The sequence below is a fragment of the Camelus ferus genome, chromosome 9 (assembly GCF_009834535.1).
Source record: "Camelus ferus isolate YT-003-E chromosome 9, BCGSAC_Cfer_1.0, whole genome shotgun sequence".
Lineage (NCBI taxonomy): Eukaryota > Metazoa > Chordata > Mammalia > Artiodactyla > Camelidae > Camelus > Camelus ferus.
In genome coordinates this window covers 17,885,592-17,903,325 of record NC_045704.1, presented here as the reverse complement: position 1 = coordinate 17,903,325, position 17,734 = coordinate 17,885,592, and the positions used below count along the sequence as shown (strand labels likewise).

Below are 17,734 nucleotides of genomic sequence, written 5' to 3'. Positions count from 1 at the left end.
AGCAAAAGCTACAGGGTGGGAGAGCTCTGAGCCTCAGTGTCACCATTTGTGAAATGGGGCCATGGCATCCCCTCCTGCTCAGTGTTAGTGAGAGAGAGATTCAGTCAAACAATTTCTGTAAAGAGCTTGGCCCTGGGCGAGGACAGTACAAGAGCTCTATACATGAGATAATTTTCTTATGGAAAACCCATTCTTTTAAAATTTCTATTAAGCACTTACCATATGCTATTCTAGGCACTAAGGACACAGCAAGAAACAATACAGGCAAATAAACTTTGCCCTCTTGGTGCTGGCTTCTGGTGAGGGGCACAATAAACAAAATAAATAAGGATATGTAATAAGGTGGCACATGTTAAAGAGAAAAATGAACCAGGGAAGGGCAGGAAGAGGAGGGAAGACTGTATGTTCAAATAGGGTGGTCAGGACAGGGGAAGGGTATAGCTCAAGTGGTGGAGCACATGCTTAGCATGCACAAGGTCCTGGTTCAATCCCCAGTACCCCCTGTACAAATAAATAAATAAATAAACCGAATTACCTCCCCCCACCAAAATAAAAACAGGATGATCAGGAAAGTCCTGGTTGAGATGTCCTTTGAGTAAAGGCCTGAAGGAGGTGAGGGAAGACCTGAAGGAAGTGAGGGAAGGAGCTATTGAAATATCTAAGGGAAGGATGTTCCAAGCAGAGGGAACAACCAGTGCAAAGTCCCTGTGGTGGAAGGGTCTCAGAAAAATAGCAAAAAGGCCAATGGGCAGAGTGAGTGAGGAGGGAAAGAAGGATTAGAGGAGCCAGGTCAGGTAGACTATAGTGAGTTACGGTGAGGACTGGCTTTTCCCTGAGTGGGATGGGAACCACGGAGGGTTGTGAGCAGAGGCAGGACTGACTTACAGAAAATATTCTTACTTCCGGCTCTTCCTCCAACACCCCCAGCCTCAACAGCAAGTTATATCGCTCAATAGAGATCAAAAGCCCAAATTTTGGTTCAAATTTACACAATTTAGTTAGGTGATCTTTGACTCACTGCTTTGCCTTTCTGTGCCTCTGTTTCCCTGACAGTGCAACAGGGATGATGATGACTCCTACCTCACAAAATTTGAGGTGTAAAGTAGTAAGTATAACGCCTGGCACAAAGCAAGTGCACAAATGTAAACGTTGTTGTGAATAAATAAAAATCCCCATAGAAACTCTTTTTATAGATGGGGAAACTGAGGCTCAGAGGAGACAGGTCTGTTGGGAATGGTCATTCCGGAAGTAAGGGTTGGAGCCAGCATTTGAAACCAGGCATCCTTGCTTCAGAGATTAAGAACATGGCTTCACCCCTCATTAAACCCCACTTGACCTTAGACACATTCATTCATTGCTCCGGACCTTAATTTCCCAGTTGGTAGAAGTGATTGGCTCTTGTGGCACTGAACACATATTTTTCAAAACAATAAAATAACATAATGTGTCCTCATTTTACAAGTGAGAAAACAGAGTCTAGGGCTGGGGCAGGGGGTTGGGAGCGGAAGTCACTCAATCAAGGTAAGAGGCGGGTCTCAAACCCACATAAGTGGAATTCCCAAGTATTTGAAAGTCCTTCCCGGCGCTGCGTAAAGAATGGGCACGCTTCTAGACTCGTCGCCAGGGGTTAGAGAGAGACTAAAGTAGTCATTCGAGAGTGTAGGGAGATTGGATTAGTTGCGGGGGTGGGGGGGTCCACTGGCCCAAGAGCACCACACAAACGCCCCAAATCCGACCTGGACGAGAGCACCAGGCGCTCGGAGCCCACCCCACCAACAGAGATAGGAGGGGCCAGGCAAGGCCCAGCCCCTTTACGTCACGTCCGGTGAGGCGGGGCTTCGGGGCTTTCCCCGGGAAAGGAGGGGGGGAGAGTATCGGTTAACCCCTGCGTGGCTGGGCGGGCTGGAGCTCCCGGGCCGGAACCCGCGAGTTGTGTCTCCCCAGCCACACCCCTCGAGGGATTTAAAGGGACAGGAGGGGCCAGGTCCGGTCAAAGCCCGAGCCGAGGGTGCGGGCATGAGGCGCTGCCCGTGCCGGGGAAGCCTGAGCGAGGCGGAGGCCGGGGCGCTGCCGGGGGCGGCCCGCATGGGACTGGCGGCGCAGCGAGGGGGGCGGCGGCGGCAACCCGGGCAGCAGCGACCTGGGCCCGGCGCAGGGGGTCCAGTGGGGGGGCTGGAGAGGGGCGGGCCCCGGGTCGGGACCGAGGGATCCGATATCCACACCGAACCCGAGAGGGCCGGCCTTGGGCCTGAGTCGGGGACCGACGGACAGGCTGAGGTTGAAGCAGCTGGCCTCGGAGCGGAGACGGAGCGGCCCAGCCAAAAGACAGGCAGGTCCATCCTCCATACACTTCCAGAAAGGAGCACCCACTGTTCAGAGCTGGAGACAGCCGGTGCCCGGACAGACACCGGGACAGATGGCTTTTGGGCTGATCCACACAGGTTCGACCTCCAGTCTCAGCCAGAAAGGGCTAACCTCTGGGCACAGCCAGGGGTTGATGGGCCCTGGACAGAGCTAGAAATACATGGGTCACAGACCCAGCCAGCGAGGGCCAAGCCCTGGGCTAACCTCTGGACCCACCAGAACAGGTCCAACGCCTGGACTCAACCAGAGGGAGCCTCTCTCTCAACAGAGCCAAGTGCTGATGGCTCTTGGAAAGAATTGTACACTGATGGCTCCAGGACAAAACAGGATACTGAAGACCCCTGGACTGAGCTGCACAGTGATGGCTCCCAGATACCGCAGGATACTGAAACAGTCTGGAAACAGCCTGGCACCGATGGTTTCTCAACACAAGATACCGATGGCTTCTGGACACAGCCTGGCACTGATGGTCCCCAGACAGAGCCTGGGACAGACTGCCTTTTGGGGGAGAACAACCAAGATGGCCCATTAGAGGAACAAGAACACGGGGAGTTGGTGACTCACCTGTACTCTCACCTGGAATGTAGCCCCCTGACCCCTGTGCCCCGCCTCATCATCACTCCTGAAACCCCTGAGCCTGAGGCTCAGCCGGTGGAACCCCCCTCCCAGATTGAGGTGGGCAGTGGTGGCTTCTCCTCTGCCTCCTCTTTCGACGAGTCTGAGGATGACGTGGTGGCCGGGGGCGGAGGTGCCAGCGACCCTGAGGACAGGTCTGGGGTGAGTGGGACCCATCCTGCCTTTGAGCCTCATCCCCGCAAAACCTGATTCCTCCCTGCCTTTCCTTTGAGAAGTTCTCTAGAACTCTGCCAGCAGTTTCATCTCTGGGCACCTCTTCCCTCTGACAGCAGGGCTACTAATGCTCTCCAGGCACTCTCCAGTTAATGCTCTCCTTTCCCCTCACGCACCCCCCTTCCCGCCTCCAGTCCTGGGGTCTAAAATGGATGGTCACTGGCTGACTTCTTGGCACCCAGGAACCCCTGAAATTGTGTGAGTCTGTGTGTGTATAGACATGCTTTGCAGCAAGGGTCTATGACTTCTGTTGGATCCTCTAGACAGTCTATGACCCCAAACTCTGAAGAGCACTAGTATAGGGAGACAGAAAGGGTGCACTTTCTTTCTACCCTGCATTTCTTAGTCTGGAGCCCGTGGCTGCCTTAAGGGGTCACCAACCTTCACCCCCCTTAGCTCATTCACTTTTGTAAGGAGTGAGCTCCCAGCTTTTATCAGATTCTCAAAGGGCTATGTGAACCCCAAATGCTATGGGACCCCCAGCCTAGCCAGGGGCTCTCCCATCTCCCCATTGCCCCCCAGGCCCCCAGGAGCGCTCCTGCAGACTCTTGTTTACATTCTCCACCCTCACCTCTAGCTTGGGTGCGGTTCTCCTCTGGTGAATCAGGAGGCCGGCAGGGCAGGTTCAGGGAGGGAGGGTCAGCACAGAGGCAGGTGCAAGAGCCTCACGTGGACTTGGGTCTGCCTGCTGGGTCCTCCTCCTGTTGTCCTGGGGCCCTTGGTTGGAGTCTTCCCTGAGCCCCCCTCACCCCACATGCTTCCCTTTAGGAATGTGCTCTCACATGTGGCCACAGATGTAAGAGACAGACCTGCCTCAACCTGCCTGTGCTGGAGTTAAGGAGCTGACCCTGGGGGCTTTCTGCAATGCTGCTCTCTCTGCCTACTCCCTCACCTCCTTGTCATCTGAGAACAGCTGCACTGAGGTGCATGAAGAAAAAAAATATAGCAGCTATCATTTGCCTGTGCTCAGCCCTGTGCTAAGCTCCTTGCTCGTATTAACTCATTTAATCTTCACAGCAGCCCTATGAGGTCCTATTATCCCCATTTTAGAGATGAGGAAACTGAGGCACAGAGACTCATCCAAAGTCACAGACCTTGGAAGACACAGAACTGCAATTCAAACCCTTACTGAACACCAGGCACTTTCCCAAGTGCTGTGTACGTATTAACTCATTGCATCCTCATAACAGGGCTGTAAGAGTGGGATTATTTATTATCTCCATTTTACAGAGAGGAAACTGAAGCCTAGAGAGGTGAGGGCACTGGCTGAGAGTTGGCCAAGTCTAGTGGGAGCCCGGATTCTAACTCAGTTCTGGCTGATTTGAAAACCCAGTCTTTTTAACCCTTGCAGCATGTGGATCCATCCCTAACTTGACTTCCTCCCAGGTCTCCTGATCTCCAGTTTTTCCTTATCATTCCAGAATCTGTCTCCAGAGCCCAGCTTTGATTAACTTTTGAATTTTCCCTGCTCCAGAGTCTTCCATGGCTCCCCAGGGCCTTGCTGATAGCGATCAGGAGTTCAGTCCTGTGTTCAGAGCTTCCTGTCTCCAGCTCCTTCCTAGTTCAGCTCCCCTCCTGACTCCTTCTGCTGCAGGGAAGCTGAAGTACACACTGTTCTCTCGAACACCCTGCTGCCATCCTGCCTCCATGCGTTGCTCAAGCTGTTCCCACCACCCAGAATACCCCTCGCTTCCTTCCCGCTTCGTTTTGAAATCCCATCTGACCTTAAAGGCCCAGCTACTTTTTTCCTTTCCTCCCCTTGTCCTTCCTTCTTACACCCATCCTGTCCTCCTAATCAGACAACAAACAGTTCCCAATCCCTACTATGTGTCCGGCCCTATGTTGGCTTTGCTAGGGACACAGCAGTGACCCAGACACTGCCTACTTAGAGCACCCAGGCCGATGGAGGAGACAGACCCATCACCAGGCAGTGACAGCTCAGAGTGGTCAGGCCAGGGATAGGGGAAGCCCAGAGGGTTGTGGGAGTCTAGAGAAGGTGACTGGCCAGACCAGAGAGGGCTTCCTAGAGAAAGGGGGCACGTGGGCTGAGGCCATCATGAAACCATCTGAGAAAGCCCAGATTAACTATCAGATCTAAGAAAAGAGAGAGAAGATACTGAATATGCTTATGGGAAAAAAAAGAGACAGTTTCAACCAACCTTCTTCAATCCAAACAACATTTTTGGAGCACCTATTGTGTATCAGGCCATGCCTGGGGACACGGTTGTAACCATGACAACCCCAGACCTGCCCTCAAAGCTTGTAGTCCAGCAGGGCTGTAGTGGGTAAGCCCAGGGCAGTGGGGTTGGACCAGAGATAAGACCTCAGCACTGGGCTATGTGATTTGGACGGGTGACTTCACCCCTCTGCATCTCTGATTCCTCTTCTGTAACAGTCAACAATCCTCCTGGGGTTGTGTTTTTAGGATTAAGTAGGTTGTGGCACACTGAACCTTTGTCATTGTGCCTGGAATGTTCCAGGTGCTTAGTAAACAGGAACCTTTATTAATCACCTCCTCTCCAGGGCTGGCAGCTGGAGAGGGGAGGGAATAGCCCTTCCTGAATCCTGCAGTCTAACACCCTGCCTCTTCCCACCGTCAATTAGATGTCTGCTAGGTAGCTGGGCTCTGGGAGGCAGGAGAGAACATGGTCTCAGCCCTGGGGTCGGAGGAGATGAGGCACACAGCTTTTTCCTCTGGGGTCGACCAATTCTCCCAGTGCTTGCTAAGAGCCTGCTATGTGCTTGGAGCAGAGAAGGTATTCGCGTTTGCGTGTGTGCATGCGGTGAATCAGACACTAACCAGGTCTCAAGAAGCTCTTGGTTCAGTCAACATGTTACAACTAAATCTTTGCTTTCTGTTTACTTCTCTGTTTGTTGTTGTTGTTGTTGTTGTTGTTGTTGCTCCTGTCTCTCTCTCTCTGTCTTTCTCTGCTTCTATGTTTTTCTTTCTCTGTCATTACTTTGTATCTGTCTCCCTTTCTGTCTTTCTATCTTTCTCTTCTAGTAATTCTGTGCCTGTCAGAAGAGATCAGAATTTGCTACAGTAACAACCATCCCCCAAACTTACTGACTTTGAGCAACAAAGGATTATTTTTGTTCATACTTCACATTGACCTGGTAAATGATGGGTGAGGGCGCCCTGCTCTGTGCTGTCTTCACTCAGCCTCTGTTTCTTTTCCCACAGTTCCCCCAACAATTTTATTTTTGTGTATGTGTGTGTGGGGAGGTAGTTAGGTTTATTTATTCATTTATTTATTTTTAATGGAGGTACTGGGGATTGAACCCAGGACCTCACACATGCCAGGTATGCACACTGCGCTATACCCTGCCCCAACCCTTTTCTACAATAGGGAACAGAACATGGAGAGTCATGCACTGGCTTTAAGGCTTCCACCCAGGAGTGCTCACATGTCATTGGCCAAAGCTAAGTTCCAGCTGTCATGACTGCCGCAATCTCTGTCTTTGTCCCTGTCTCTCTGTCTCTGTCATCACTTTGTCATCTGTCTCTGTTTCTGTCTGTCCCTGTGGTTCAGCCTCCATCCATCAATTCCTGCCTGTATCATTTTCCTTGGAAGATCTGACTTAATTCAGGGACAGAGAGAAGGCTTCCATGTTTTTGGCGTGTATATGTCTGGGGGAAGATTTGGGGGTTGCTGGTAAATGCAACAAAACCTAGCCTATCTTTAGTCCTTCAAGAAAGACAGAGAGACACAAAGTGATGACAGACACAGAGAGAAATGGACAGAGGCTCTTCCCCGCCTTTGCTGAGGCCTTTGGCGATCTCATGATTGCTAAAGTAAGTGAGCTTTGCTTACCCCAGTGAGCTTGGGACTAGGGATCCCAGGAAACCCCCGGCTGTGGGAAGACCCCAGGTCCAGCTTGGTTCCCTCTCATGGCAGCAGCCCCATCCCCTTCCCTCCTCAGCCTTGCCCTGACCCCAGACTCTCTGCCCCACACAGAACAAACCATGGAAGAAGCTGAAGACTGTTCTGAAATATTCGCCCTTTGTGGTCTCCTTCCGAAAACACTACCCTTGGGTCCAGCTGTCTGGACACTCTGGTAAGAGCATTAGGGAGAAGGGAGGGCAGGGGGCAGGCAGGGCTAGGCAGAGACGCCTGGGCTGGGGAAGGGACTGCTCTTTGTACTTTAGTTTCCCCGTCTGTAAAATGGGCTTGGTGACCGTCTCCAGGGGGCTGAGGGAGCTGTTATTGGAAGTACTTAGGCCTGGGCTGGGCCATTCGTACATCAGAGACAGGATGGAGGGCTGTTCCCTGTTACTCCTGTGTTGGGAATCGGGGACAAATCTTCAACCAGGGGGAAAGACGGGCCTGGGCTCAAATCCTAGTTGTGCTCTTTATTAGTGGATGACCCTGGGCAAGTTACTTTCCCTCACCGGTCTTCAGTGTCCTCCTTTGTAATATGAGATAATTGTACCCCCCTTGCAGGGTAAACTGAAGGGTTAACATCAAAATGTGTATCAAGATTGAGAGACAGGTCCCTCATAAATGACAATTTTCAGTCCCTATCATCGCCCTGTGTCAGAGAAGGGTAGGCCCCCAGTAAGAAACAGCTATAAGGGTTTTCCTCCAGAACCTAGCACAATGTCTATAACACTGTAGCACAAGGCCGAGCATATAGTACTTTTGGGAAAGGGCTGGACAATGAGTATAAACTACTCAACTTTACTATTGCAGCATGAAAGCAGCCACAGGTAATTCAGAAACGTGAGCGTGTCTGTGTTCCAATAAAGCTTTGTTTACAAAAACAAGCAGTGGGCTGGACTAGACAGACTGTACCTACCAGCAGAGGGAGGCAGGAAGGGAACTTATCTGCCTGTTCATCCTTAGATCTGAGCCAGAGGAAGGCAAGGGCCCCCTCAAACTGAAAACACAGGCCAGCCGTCTGTATGTATCCCAGTTACTATTGCTGAGTTAAAAAAACAAAAAAACAAAAAATGGAAAACTCAAAACTTAGCAGCGTTTTAAAAAAAAATCACAATTTAGTGGAATAAAACAAGGATTTTATTACACTCACAGGTTTGGGGTCAGGAATTCAGACAGGGCATGGCAGGGATGGCTTGTGGCTGCTCTGCAATACCTGGGAATTCAGCTAGGACAACTTGAAGGCTGCAAGCTGAAAATGTTTGGAGGTTCATTCACTCACATGCCAGGCAGTGGATACTGGTTACTTGCTGGTTCTCAGCTGGAAAGCCTGTATGTAGCTTTTCTTTGTGGCTGTTTGGGCTTCCTCACAATGAGGTGGCCTCAGAGCAGTCAGGTTTCTTACATGGCAGCTCAGAGCTGCAAAGGTGTCTCTGCCAACAAAGTGGAAGCTGATCCCCTGTTTAAGACTTAGACTCTGAAGTTACTTCTGGCATAAGCCCTCTCAGATTCAAAGGGAGAAAAATTAGATTCCATTTCTTTTTTAATTGAAATAGTTGATTTACAATGTTGTGCTAATTTCCGGTATATAGATTCCACTTCTTGCTGTGAGTGGCAGAATTCTAGAAGAGCATGATGTGGGACATGAACTACTGTTGCAGCCGTCTTTGGAAAATATAATCTGAAAATACAATCTGCCTCAATGAGAATTTGTAATTCTAAGCTACACTAACTATCTACATGGCTCAGGAAATGCCAGATTTGTAACTTAACTTAAGGTCCTGATTGTTAGCACTCTGGGACTTCAGGCAGAAGCAAATGCAAATCTGCTCTGGGGAGTCATGCTCTTAACTCAGATCTCACAAAAAATTCCCACAGCTGATGGTGAGTTCATAATCCAAAATTATAAAACCAATGACACAATCATTGGTGTTGTGAAAAGGACCCTGTTTAAACAAAATGCAGAAATAGGCCCTTCCTTCACCACCTCTGGCCCAGATTTTGAGAGTTGCAGGGAAGGGAAGTATTGTGGGAGGGTCAGGCAAAATGATGATGGCGAGGATCTGATACATATGAGAGATGGGGGGGAGTCTTGCTCATCCAGTTTCTAACCCTCTCCTTGACTGCTGCTCATAGGGAACTTCCAGGCAGGAGAGGATGGTTGGATTCTAAAGCGTTTCTGTCAGTGTGAGCAGCGGAGCCTGGAGCAGCTGATGCGGGACCCCCTGCGGCCTTTCGTGCCAGCCTACTATGGCATGGTGCAGCGGGATGGCCAGGCCTTCAACCAGATGGAAGATCTCCTGGCAGACTTTGAAAACCCCTCCATCATGGACTGCAAGATGGGCAGCAGGTGGGTTCAGGGGCAGCCATGGGGCAGAGGTGGAGGGTCAGGTGGGCATTTTTGAAGATAGCGCCAAGCTGATCTTCAAAATGGTTCTACCAGCATCTTTTCCCACCAACAGTGTGTGAGAGTTCCAGTTGTTCTGTCTTCTTATCAACACTTCATATTACCTGTTATATCACTTTTAGCCCTTCTGGTGAATGTCTCATTATGGTTTTAATGTCTGTTTCTCTGATGACCAAAGAAGTGGAGCATTGGTTGACAACTTGGATATCCTCTTTGGAAAAGTGTCCATTTTAATATTTTGCCCACCTTTCTTTTGGGCTGTCTGTCTTTTTCTTTGTGTTATAAAGATTTGTAATTCTTTATATATTTTAGAAATAAGTCCTTTGCTGGAGATACACACACACACACACACACACCCATCCTACAACTCTCCCATTTCATTCTCTTAATAATATCTTTCGATAAACAGACGTACCTTTTTTTTTTTCTGTCTACCCTTATGTCCATGAACTTTTTTTTTTTAATTAAAGTGTAGTTGATTTATAATGTTAGTTTCAGGTGTACAGCAAAGTGATTCAGTTATATATATACATACTTTCAATTTTGGATTATTTTCCATTATATGTTATTACAAGAAGTTGAATATAGTTCCCTGTGCTATACAGTAGGTCCTTGGTGTTTTTTTTTTTTTAAATACTTTAAATTTAATACAGTTTGTCAATTTTGTCCATGATGATTAGTAGCTTTGTATTTAAAAAATCTGTTACTCCAAGGTCATGAAGGTCTTCTCCTATGTTTTCTTCTATAAGCTTTGTTTTAACTTTCACATTTAGCTCTGCAATCCATCTAGAATGAATTTTTCTATATGGTGTGAGGTAGGAATCGAGGTTCTTTTTTTTTTTTTCTCCCTCCCCATATCCTATTGACCTAGCACCATTTGTTGAAAAGATTTCCCTTTCTACACTGAATTGCAGTGCCCTCCTTGTCATAAATTAGGTGAATGTAGATGTGTGTGTCTGTTTGTGAACTCTGTTCCAGTCTATCGATCTATTTGTCTGTTCTTGTGCCACACTGTAGTTTTATAATATGCCTTGATATCAGGGAGATAAGCCCTCCAGCTTTGTTCTTCATAATTTCTTCTGTGACACCCTCCTTGTCCCAGGACCTACCTGGAGGAGGAGCTGGTGAAGGCACGAGAACGGCCCCGGCCCCGCAAAGACATGTATGAGAAGATGGTGGCTGTGGACCCCGGGGCCCCCACCCCCGAGGAACATGCCCAGGGTGCAGTCACCAAGCCCCGCTACATGCAGTGGCGGGAGACCATGAGCTCCACCTCCACCCTGGGCTTCCGGATCGAGGGCATCAAGGTGAGGGCCAGGAGCTGCTAGCCTGCCTGTCTCTAGAGGGCTTGGAGCTAGATCTGAGGCAGGGCTTCCTAGGGAACCAGGGTGTCAGAGAAAGCTGGAAAGAAGCAAGATCTGGAGAGAGAGCAGGAGACTTCGGAGGATGGAAGGACCGGGGCTAGGAGAGGCCCTGCTTCTCTCTCACCCACGTGTCCATCAGTGACCAAGTTTTGTTTATCTATCTGCCTGAGCATCTCTCAATTCCATCTTCTTTTCCCCTTCCCAAGGCTCTGTTTGCCTCCGGCCCCATCTTCTCCGGCCCTCGTCTCCCTGGGCTTCCAGACCCTGGCCTCACCCCCTCTGACCATCATCCAGCACAGCAGCTGGAGGGGCTTTTTCCTCGTTATGGAGAAAAATTTTCTGTTTTCTTCTTTCTTTTCTCCCTTCCTTCCTTCCTTCCTTCCTTCCGTGAATTAAATCTAGTTGTTTGAATAGCTATTTCCACAGTTCGAAAGTCAAAATAATATTATAAAAGGGTATATAGGAGAAATCTCTCTCCCAGCCCTGTTGCTGTCCTTCCCATTCTGTCCCGCCAACCCCTGCCTCCTCATGGGAAAGCACTTTATCATTTTTTTATATTTTTTCCTGTATATGCAAACAAATGCAATTGTACATACTAAATTTTCCTCCCTTTCTTACAAAAGGTGGTATAGTCCTGGAGAGTTTTCCATATCATTTCATAGAGAGATAGGAGACCCTTCCTTCTTTCCTCCCTCCCTCCCTCCCTCCCTCCCTCCCTTCTTTCCTTCTTTCCTTCCTTCTTTTACAGCTCTATAACAGCTGTTTGTGGCTGTGCCACAGTCCCCTGTAGATGGCACAGTGAAGTACTTTCATTTGTTAGGTAGAGTCCTGCCCTCTCCTGCTACAGGCCCTCTCCACATGATGTTCCCTGTGCCAGGACTGTCTTCCCCTGGTTGACTCCCAGTTATTTTCATGTCTCCTTACAAATTTCATTTCCTCCAGGAAGCCCTCCTTGATTTCCACCCTACTAGATCACAGCGTCTCTTTAACTCTTCGTAACTCCCTTTACTCCATTATTCTTATCTCCCTTTGTGATGACCTTATTCAATACCTGCCTCCCTCATCTGCTTGTACCTGTCCTGTTATCTCCATGTTACCAGTGCCCACATGGCACTTTGGCACCAAATGGCAGAATGGCTCAGGGGGCTTCTCTATGCCTCTCTCAGACATAACAAAATATTAGTCTCATTTACTGAGTGCTTACTTACTACATGCCAGACACTGTGCGGTGTATCCTGCACACCCAGTCTCCTCTAATCCTTATATCACTTTAGGAGGAAGATACTAACACAATTCCCATTTTCCAGTTGAGGAAATCACAGCTGAGGCAGGTGAAGTGACTTGCTTAAGGCTACCCAGCTAGAAAGTAGCAGTCATGATTCAAGGCCAGATCCACCCCTGCTGTAAAGCCCTCTTGGCTAGACTGGCTCCACCAGGGAGTTCAAGGTTAGACTTGAAGGACTGGTTGCTCAGGAGTATGACTTAGGGCTGGGCAGGTGGGCTGGCTTCCCTTGGGCAGCAGGTGAGCATAGAGGCAGGTAGGCGGCTCCCAGAGGTGCCTGAGGCTGCTTGGTGTCGGGCGTGGGAAGAAAAAGTCATGCTACCCCTCATCCTGCAGAAAGCCGACGGGACCTGCAACACTAACTTCAAGAAAACCCAGGAGCTGGAGCAGGTGACGAAGGTGCTGGAGGACTTTGTGGACGGAAACCGTGCCATCCTGGTGAGCGGGGCACCCAGCTTAGGACCACCACTGTCATGGTTGCTCCCAAGTCAATGGTCTTTTTCTTTTCTTTCTTTTTTTTTTTTTATCATGCCATTTCTTTTTTTTAATGGGACTCTTTCATGATCTATTAAGGTGCCTAATTTAGGGCCATGCATACATTGCCACTATGACTTTTTCTTTAGGGATATCTTCTTTTTGGGGGGGGGGGGACGGGAAGGTAATTAGGTTTATTTATTTATTTTAATGGAGGTACTGGGGATTGAGTCCAGGACCTCATGCATGCTAAGTACACACTCTACCACTGAGCCATACCCTCCCCACAGCAGTCATTTGCTGCGGGCCGAGGCTGGCTGATACTAGCTGGCATTGCTCACTGTCTGGCCAGCTGTGGCCTGGCCGGGGCTGGCTGGTCTAGGAGGGCTCTACTCACGTCTGGTGGCTGCCTCACTGTCTCAGCTGATGGCTTGATCCAGTAGGCTAGCCCGGGCTTGTTCTCATTTTGGAAGCAACCTGCCAAGAGAACAAGTGAAAAATCCAAGCTTCTCGATGGCTAGGCTCAGAATGGCCACCATCCTTCCTGCCATGTTCTTCTGGCCAAAGCAAGTCATAATGACCAAAGCCTAGATTCTAAGGGAAAGCCTCCACCTCTTGGTGAGAGGAGCTGCTAGGAATTGTGGGTATTCTGTAATCTACTGAGCACACTCTTGTCTGTGCCATGCGCCCACCCCCACCTGCCATTTCCCCATGGCTCCCCTCATCCCATCCTGGCTGGGGTCTGCCTGCTTCTTCTGGGGGTGCGGAATGAGGTCAGATCTCAAGGTGGGTAAGGACCCACAAAGTCCCTAAGCTAACCAAAAAACCCTCCCTCTCATGCACAGAGAAAGTACGTGGCACGCCTAGAAGAACTTCGTGAAGCTCTGGAGAACTCCCCCTTCTTCAAGACCCACGAGGTGCGAGCCCCGGCCGCCATGGGGACAAAGGGCCCTGTGTTTGGGGGCAGTGTCGGGGTCCAGGTGGCACTTAGGAGAAACTGCCGGCAGGGTCACAGGCCAAAGGAGGCCTGGTTTGAGGGTTTGTTTCTTTACGGTAGAGGCAGCCTTAGGGATTTCAGGGAGGTGGGACAGTTAGGAGCGTGGACTTGAGCCAGGTGGCCTGAGGATGAAGGCTGGCTCTGCTGTGTGACCCTGGGTATGTGACCTACCTTGTCAGGGCTCAGTTTCCTCCTAACATGGGAGGAACAATAGCACCTTCCTTACAGAGCCACCGAGGTAGAAGACTGCAGAGCGTTGTTGGGAGTGTAGACCTGCTCTCGGCGCCCAGCTCTTGTGATTATTTTATAATCACAATCATTTACAATGATTGTTCCCTGTGTTCCTGGTTTAGTGGCTCTCCCCTCCCCCTCTCGTCTCCCTCTGGCAGCCTGTGTCTCTTTGGAAACATTCATCTCTCCGGGCTGTTTCAGAAAGTCTGGGAAGGGGTGACTTCGCTGTGTATCTCCACCTCTCCCTCCAAGCCCCTGTCTCTTTCCTGCTATCACTGACTTCTGAAAGGGCACCGATCTGGGAGGCAGGCATTTGACTCCCAGCCACCGGAGCCTGGGCAGTGGCTCTGCAGGCCTGTTTCCTGACCCGCAGGATGGGGAAACAGCAGCACCTGCCTCACAGGTGTGGTGAAGGTTAAGTGGATTAATAAACAGTTAAAGCCCGGCCCACAGTAAACCCTCAGTATGTGCCAACTTTTACTGTCATGTTTGTTATCACCAAAAGTCACCCTCATCATCCTCATCACCACCCTCGGGCTTTACACACAAGTCACAAAGAGGAGGCCTGGGGACCCCATCTCTTCTGTCCCCCTGTTTAGTTTCACCTGCCCGGTGACTTCACATTTTAAGAGATGAGTTGCCAACATTTAAAACGTGTGAGATTTCACACCAAAATTGAGATTTCCGGTTTCCCCTGGCGTGATGGGAGATGTGGCCACGCTGGGCCACTCACCATATGCTGACCTTCTTCTGACAGCCACCTGCTCACCTGCCCAGTCTGGGTTCTCTGGGAATCATGGTGTTTGAAACCCAACTAGTGAAAGGGACGGGCTTGCAAACATAGAGTTACATGAAAGGCAAGAATGTATTTCTGAAGAGTGATTTGTTTATTTTGTTTTTTTGGCCAGAAGGGGTGGTAATTATGCTTATTTATTTCTTAAGTTTTAGAGGAGGTACTGGGGATTGAACCCAGGACCTCCTGCATGCTAAGCATGCACTCTACCACTTGAGCTATACCCTCCCCCCAAAAAATGTATTTCTAATTAAACAAAAACAAAAACTAAAAACCCCAGTGTCTACTGAGGACTGTGTGCCAGACCCCACAAGGCACCTTGTGAATTGCAGATCATGGAATGCTGCCCTGACCCCAGGATGCAGGGGCTATTATCATCCCCATTCTACAGATGAGGAAACTGAGGCCCGGGGAAAGGAAGCCACTGGTCTGGGGTCCCCAGCAGCAATCCACTGGGGCTAATAGTTGATGCCCTTTAGCCACAGGGAGGTATTATCCACTTTCTCAGTCCCCACTGGGCTCCTTTGACCCAATCAGGATCCTGCTGGCATTTGAGTTGTACCCGAGCTTGAAAAAGGGTAACAATTAAGCTAGTTGTGCATTTGTTTATGTGGGCCACTCTTCTAAGAGCTTCATCTGGATTAATTCATACTTACAGTAAGCACAACCTTTGAGGTAAATGGTGCTCTCAATCCATCATTTTGACTTTGTAGATGAGGACACAGAGATTAAGGAGAGGTTAAGTCACTTGCCCAAGGCCACAGAGCCAGTAAATGGCAGAGCTAGGATCTTTTTTTCTTTAAAGAAAGCTTTATTCACTACATACATCCTAACAATGTTCTGTCAATGAAGCAAGGTCTAAATAAACTTAAAAATCTTTTCAAATACAAAGCAACTTAACAACTAAACTGCCAGCATGTTTGAAAACAGAGAACTCAGGAAAGTTTTTTTTTTCCTAACATTCATATAGTTTGTTCTTAACCCCAAAAAGAAGGTTTCACATTTCAAGTTACTAACTTACCTCCGTAGTGTACGTATGTGAAATGGTTTTGAAACAGCAGGACAGACAGACCATAGATATGAGGCTCATTGCTACTTAACTATGTCACTAACATTTGGGGTTTTTTGTTTGTTTGTTTTTTGAGGGGTAGGTAAATTATTTATTTATATTTAGAGGAGGCACTGGGGATTGAACCCAGGACCTCCTGCATGCTAAGCAAGCCCTGTACCATTTGAGCTATACCCTCCTGCCACCAGCATCTGTTTTTAAGATAGTTTGGTAAATTGCCAGGTTAAGACACCATTTTTCTCCCCTTTTTTCCCTTTTCTTTTCTCTCTTTTTTTTTTCCTAAATAATTTATAGGCACATGTAAACTACAGTAAGACCCGTGGGCCAGAGTTTCATCCCGTGAACCTCTGTGATAATCGGTTCTTCACTGGAAGGAAAATAAAGCTCAAATTTGAACCCAGGCAGCCTGGCTCCAAAGTTCATGCTGTCAGATACCCTGCTCAGCTGCCTGGAGAAGCAAGGACCTTGGCCAGTGCCTGCTCCTCCCTTTAACCTCCTGCCTCTCCCTCCCTCTGCAGGTGGTAGGCAGCTCCCTCCTCTTTGTGCACGACCACACCGGCCTGGCCAAGGTCTGGATGATTGACTTCGGCAAGACAGTGGCCCTGCCTGACCACCAGACGCTCAGCCACCGGCTGCCCTGGGCTGAGGGCAACCGTGAGGACGGCTACCTCTGGGGCCTGGACAACATGATTCACCTCCTCCAGGGCCTGGCTCAGAGTTGACCCGCTCGCCCATCCCCAGGTTTATTTATTGGATGGTGACCGTCTGGCTGGAGGGGCCCCGAGATGCGTGGAGGCCTGAGGTTGGCCACGGGGGAGCTGAAGTCCAGGGATGGGAGAGGTTGTGTTGCACACCATGCAGGACCAGCGTGGAAGATCGAAGGGCCTTTGGAGATCAGGGAGCGCCTAATCTTCCATGACACAGGGGTTGTTAAGAACTGGCAAGGCAGCGTGACCTGGTTGGGTCCCACCATGAGTCAGAACCAGACTGGGTCCTCTGACCAGCCAGGAAGGGGCTGCAGAGGCTGCAACTAAACCACGCGCCTTGGAAGAACACAATGCAGATGCCGCAAGGCACAGGTGTGACCTTGGGCCTGTCACCACATGAATGACTGTGATCACTGCCTCCTTGTCAGCCCCTCCCTCTGCAAGCTGGCTCCCTGTGGGGCCCCGGAGAACCAGACCTTATTTGTGAACAAATGTAAGAGCCATTGGTTCACCACCCAGACTAGTTATGGCCCCAGCTCTTCATCCGGGGGCGGTGGGCACTCAGAGTGCCGACTGGCTCTAAGGGTGTGGCCCCACGGGACTGGCCGGGGAGCTGACACTGCTGGGCGGGGCCTCGTTCACCCTGTCCTCTCCACCTTTGGCCCCATGGCATCCTCCCTACTCCTGGGAGAACTCTGCTGACCCCTGCAGACCAAAACCACGGCCAAGTCCCGCGTCAGCACTGTGACCAAGCACAACCTCGTTCCTCGGGCACCAACCTCAGCCTCGGGACTTCCTCATCTGCCCTTTACCCTTTTCTGTCTCCTTCCTCCTAGCGGACTAGACTGAGGTGGCAGGGAGGGCTTTCAGATGGAGAAGCAGGCTTGGGAATCAGCTGCCTCCCTCGGGAGGCACCCATCCCTAACCTCTGCCTTGAAGAGGCCCTGCTTGGGCCTGAGGCACAGGGTGGGTGGGGCTACTGGCCACGACCTCGGGCCTGCAACCTGGTCCAAACCGAAGACCCCAGCACCCTGAGGTGTCCTTCTCCTGCACCTAACTCTGGGTTCCTGGCCTGCAAGGCTGGACGTGGGGAGGACAGGCACCTCCCTCTCCTTAAGCCAAAGCTCTAACGTGGTCTTCCAGGGCCAAGGTGCGCTCCTTTTCTACCGACCATCTTTACACTTATTTATACGTGGGAGGTAGTTGTTAGGTGGGGCAATGCTGGGGAACAGGAGGCAAAATCACTGCACTGTCTCCCCCCATGAGGACACCCCAATAAACAGCACAGTCAGTTTTGTGGAGTCTTCTCTTTTGCA

At 50.0% G+C, this 17,734-nt stretch overlaps 1 protein-coding gene across 2 annotated transcripts; it reads left to right on the top strand.

The window, feature by feature from the left end:
- The first annotated feature begins 1,883 nt into the window (after positions 1-1,883).
- On the top strand, positions 1,884-17,714 carry ITPKC (inositol-trisphosphate 3-kinase C). Of its 2 annotated transcripts, XM_006189835.3 has the most exons (7): positions 1,886-3,141; positions 7,173-7,272; positions 9,231-9,444; positions 10,604-10,808; positions 12,484-12,585; positions 13,467-13,538; positions 16,230-17,714. In XM_006189835.3, exons 1-7 carry the CDS (start codon positions 2,017-2,019, stop codon positions 16,431-16,433), a joined length of 2,022 nt encoding a protein of 673 aa, XP_006189897.2. In that variant the 5' UTR covers positions 1,886-2,016; the 3' UTR covers positions 16,434-17,714. The 2 variants fall into 2 exon arrangements, with proteins under 2 accessions (XP_032341896.1, XP_006189897.2); XM_032486005.1 differs by lacking the exon at positions 13,467-13,538 and having other exon boundaries at positions 1,884-3,141.
- The last annotated feature ends 20 nt before the right edge of the window (positions 17,715-17,734 follow it).

What these genes read in the sequence shown, in the direction of transcription:
- ITPKC (XM_006189835.3), top strand. Translation starts at nt 2,017, where the DNA reads ATGAGGCGCTGCCCGTGCCGGGGAAGCCTGAGCGAGGCGGAGGCCGGG. An exon ending in CCAGCTGTCTGGACACTCTG is followed by an intron (nt 7,273 to 9,230) that starts GTAAGAGCATTA and finishes TGCTGCTCATAG; the next exon opens with GGAACTTCCAGGCAGGAGAG. An exon ending in CCTTCTTCAAGACCCACGAG is followed by an intron (nt 13,539 to 16,229) that starts GTGCGAGCCCCG and finishes CTCCCTCTGCAG; the next exon opens with GTGGTAGGCAGCTCCCTCCT.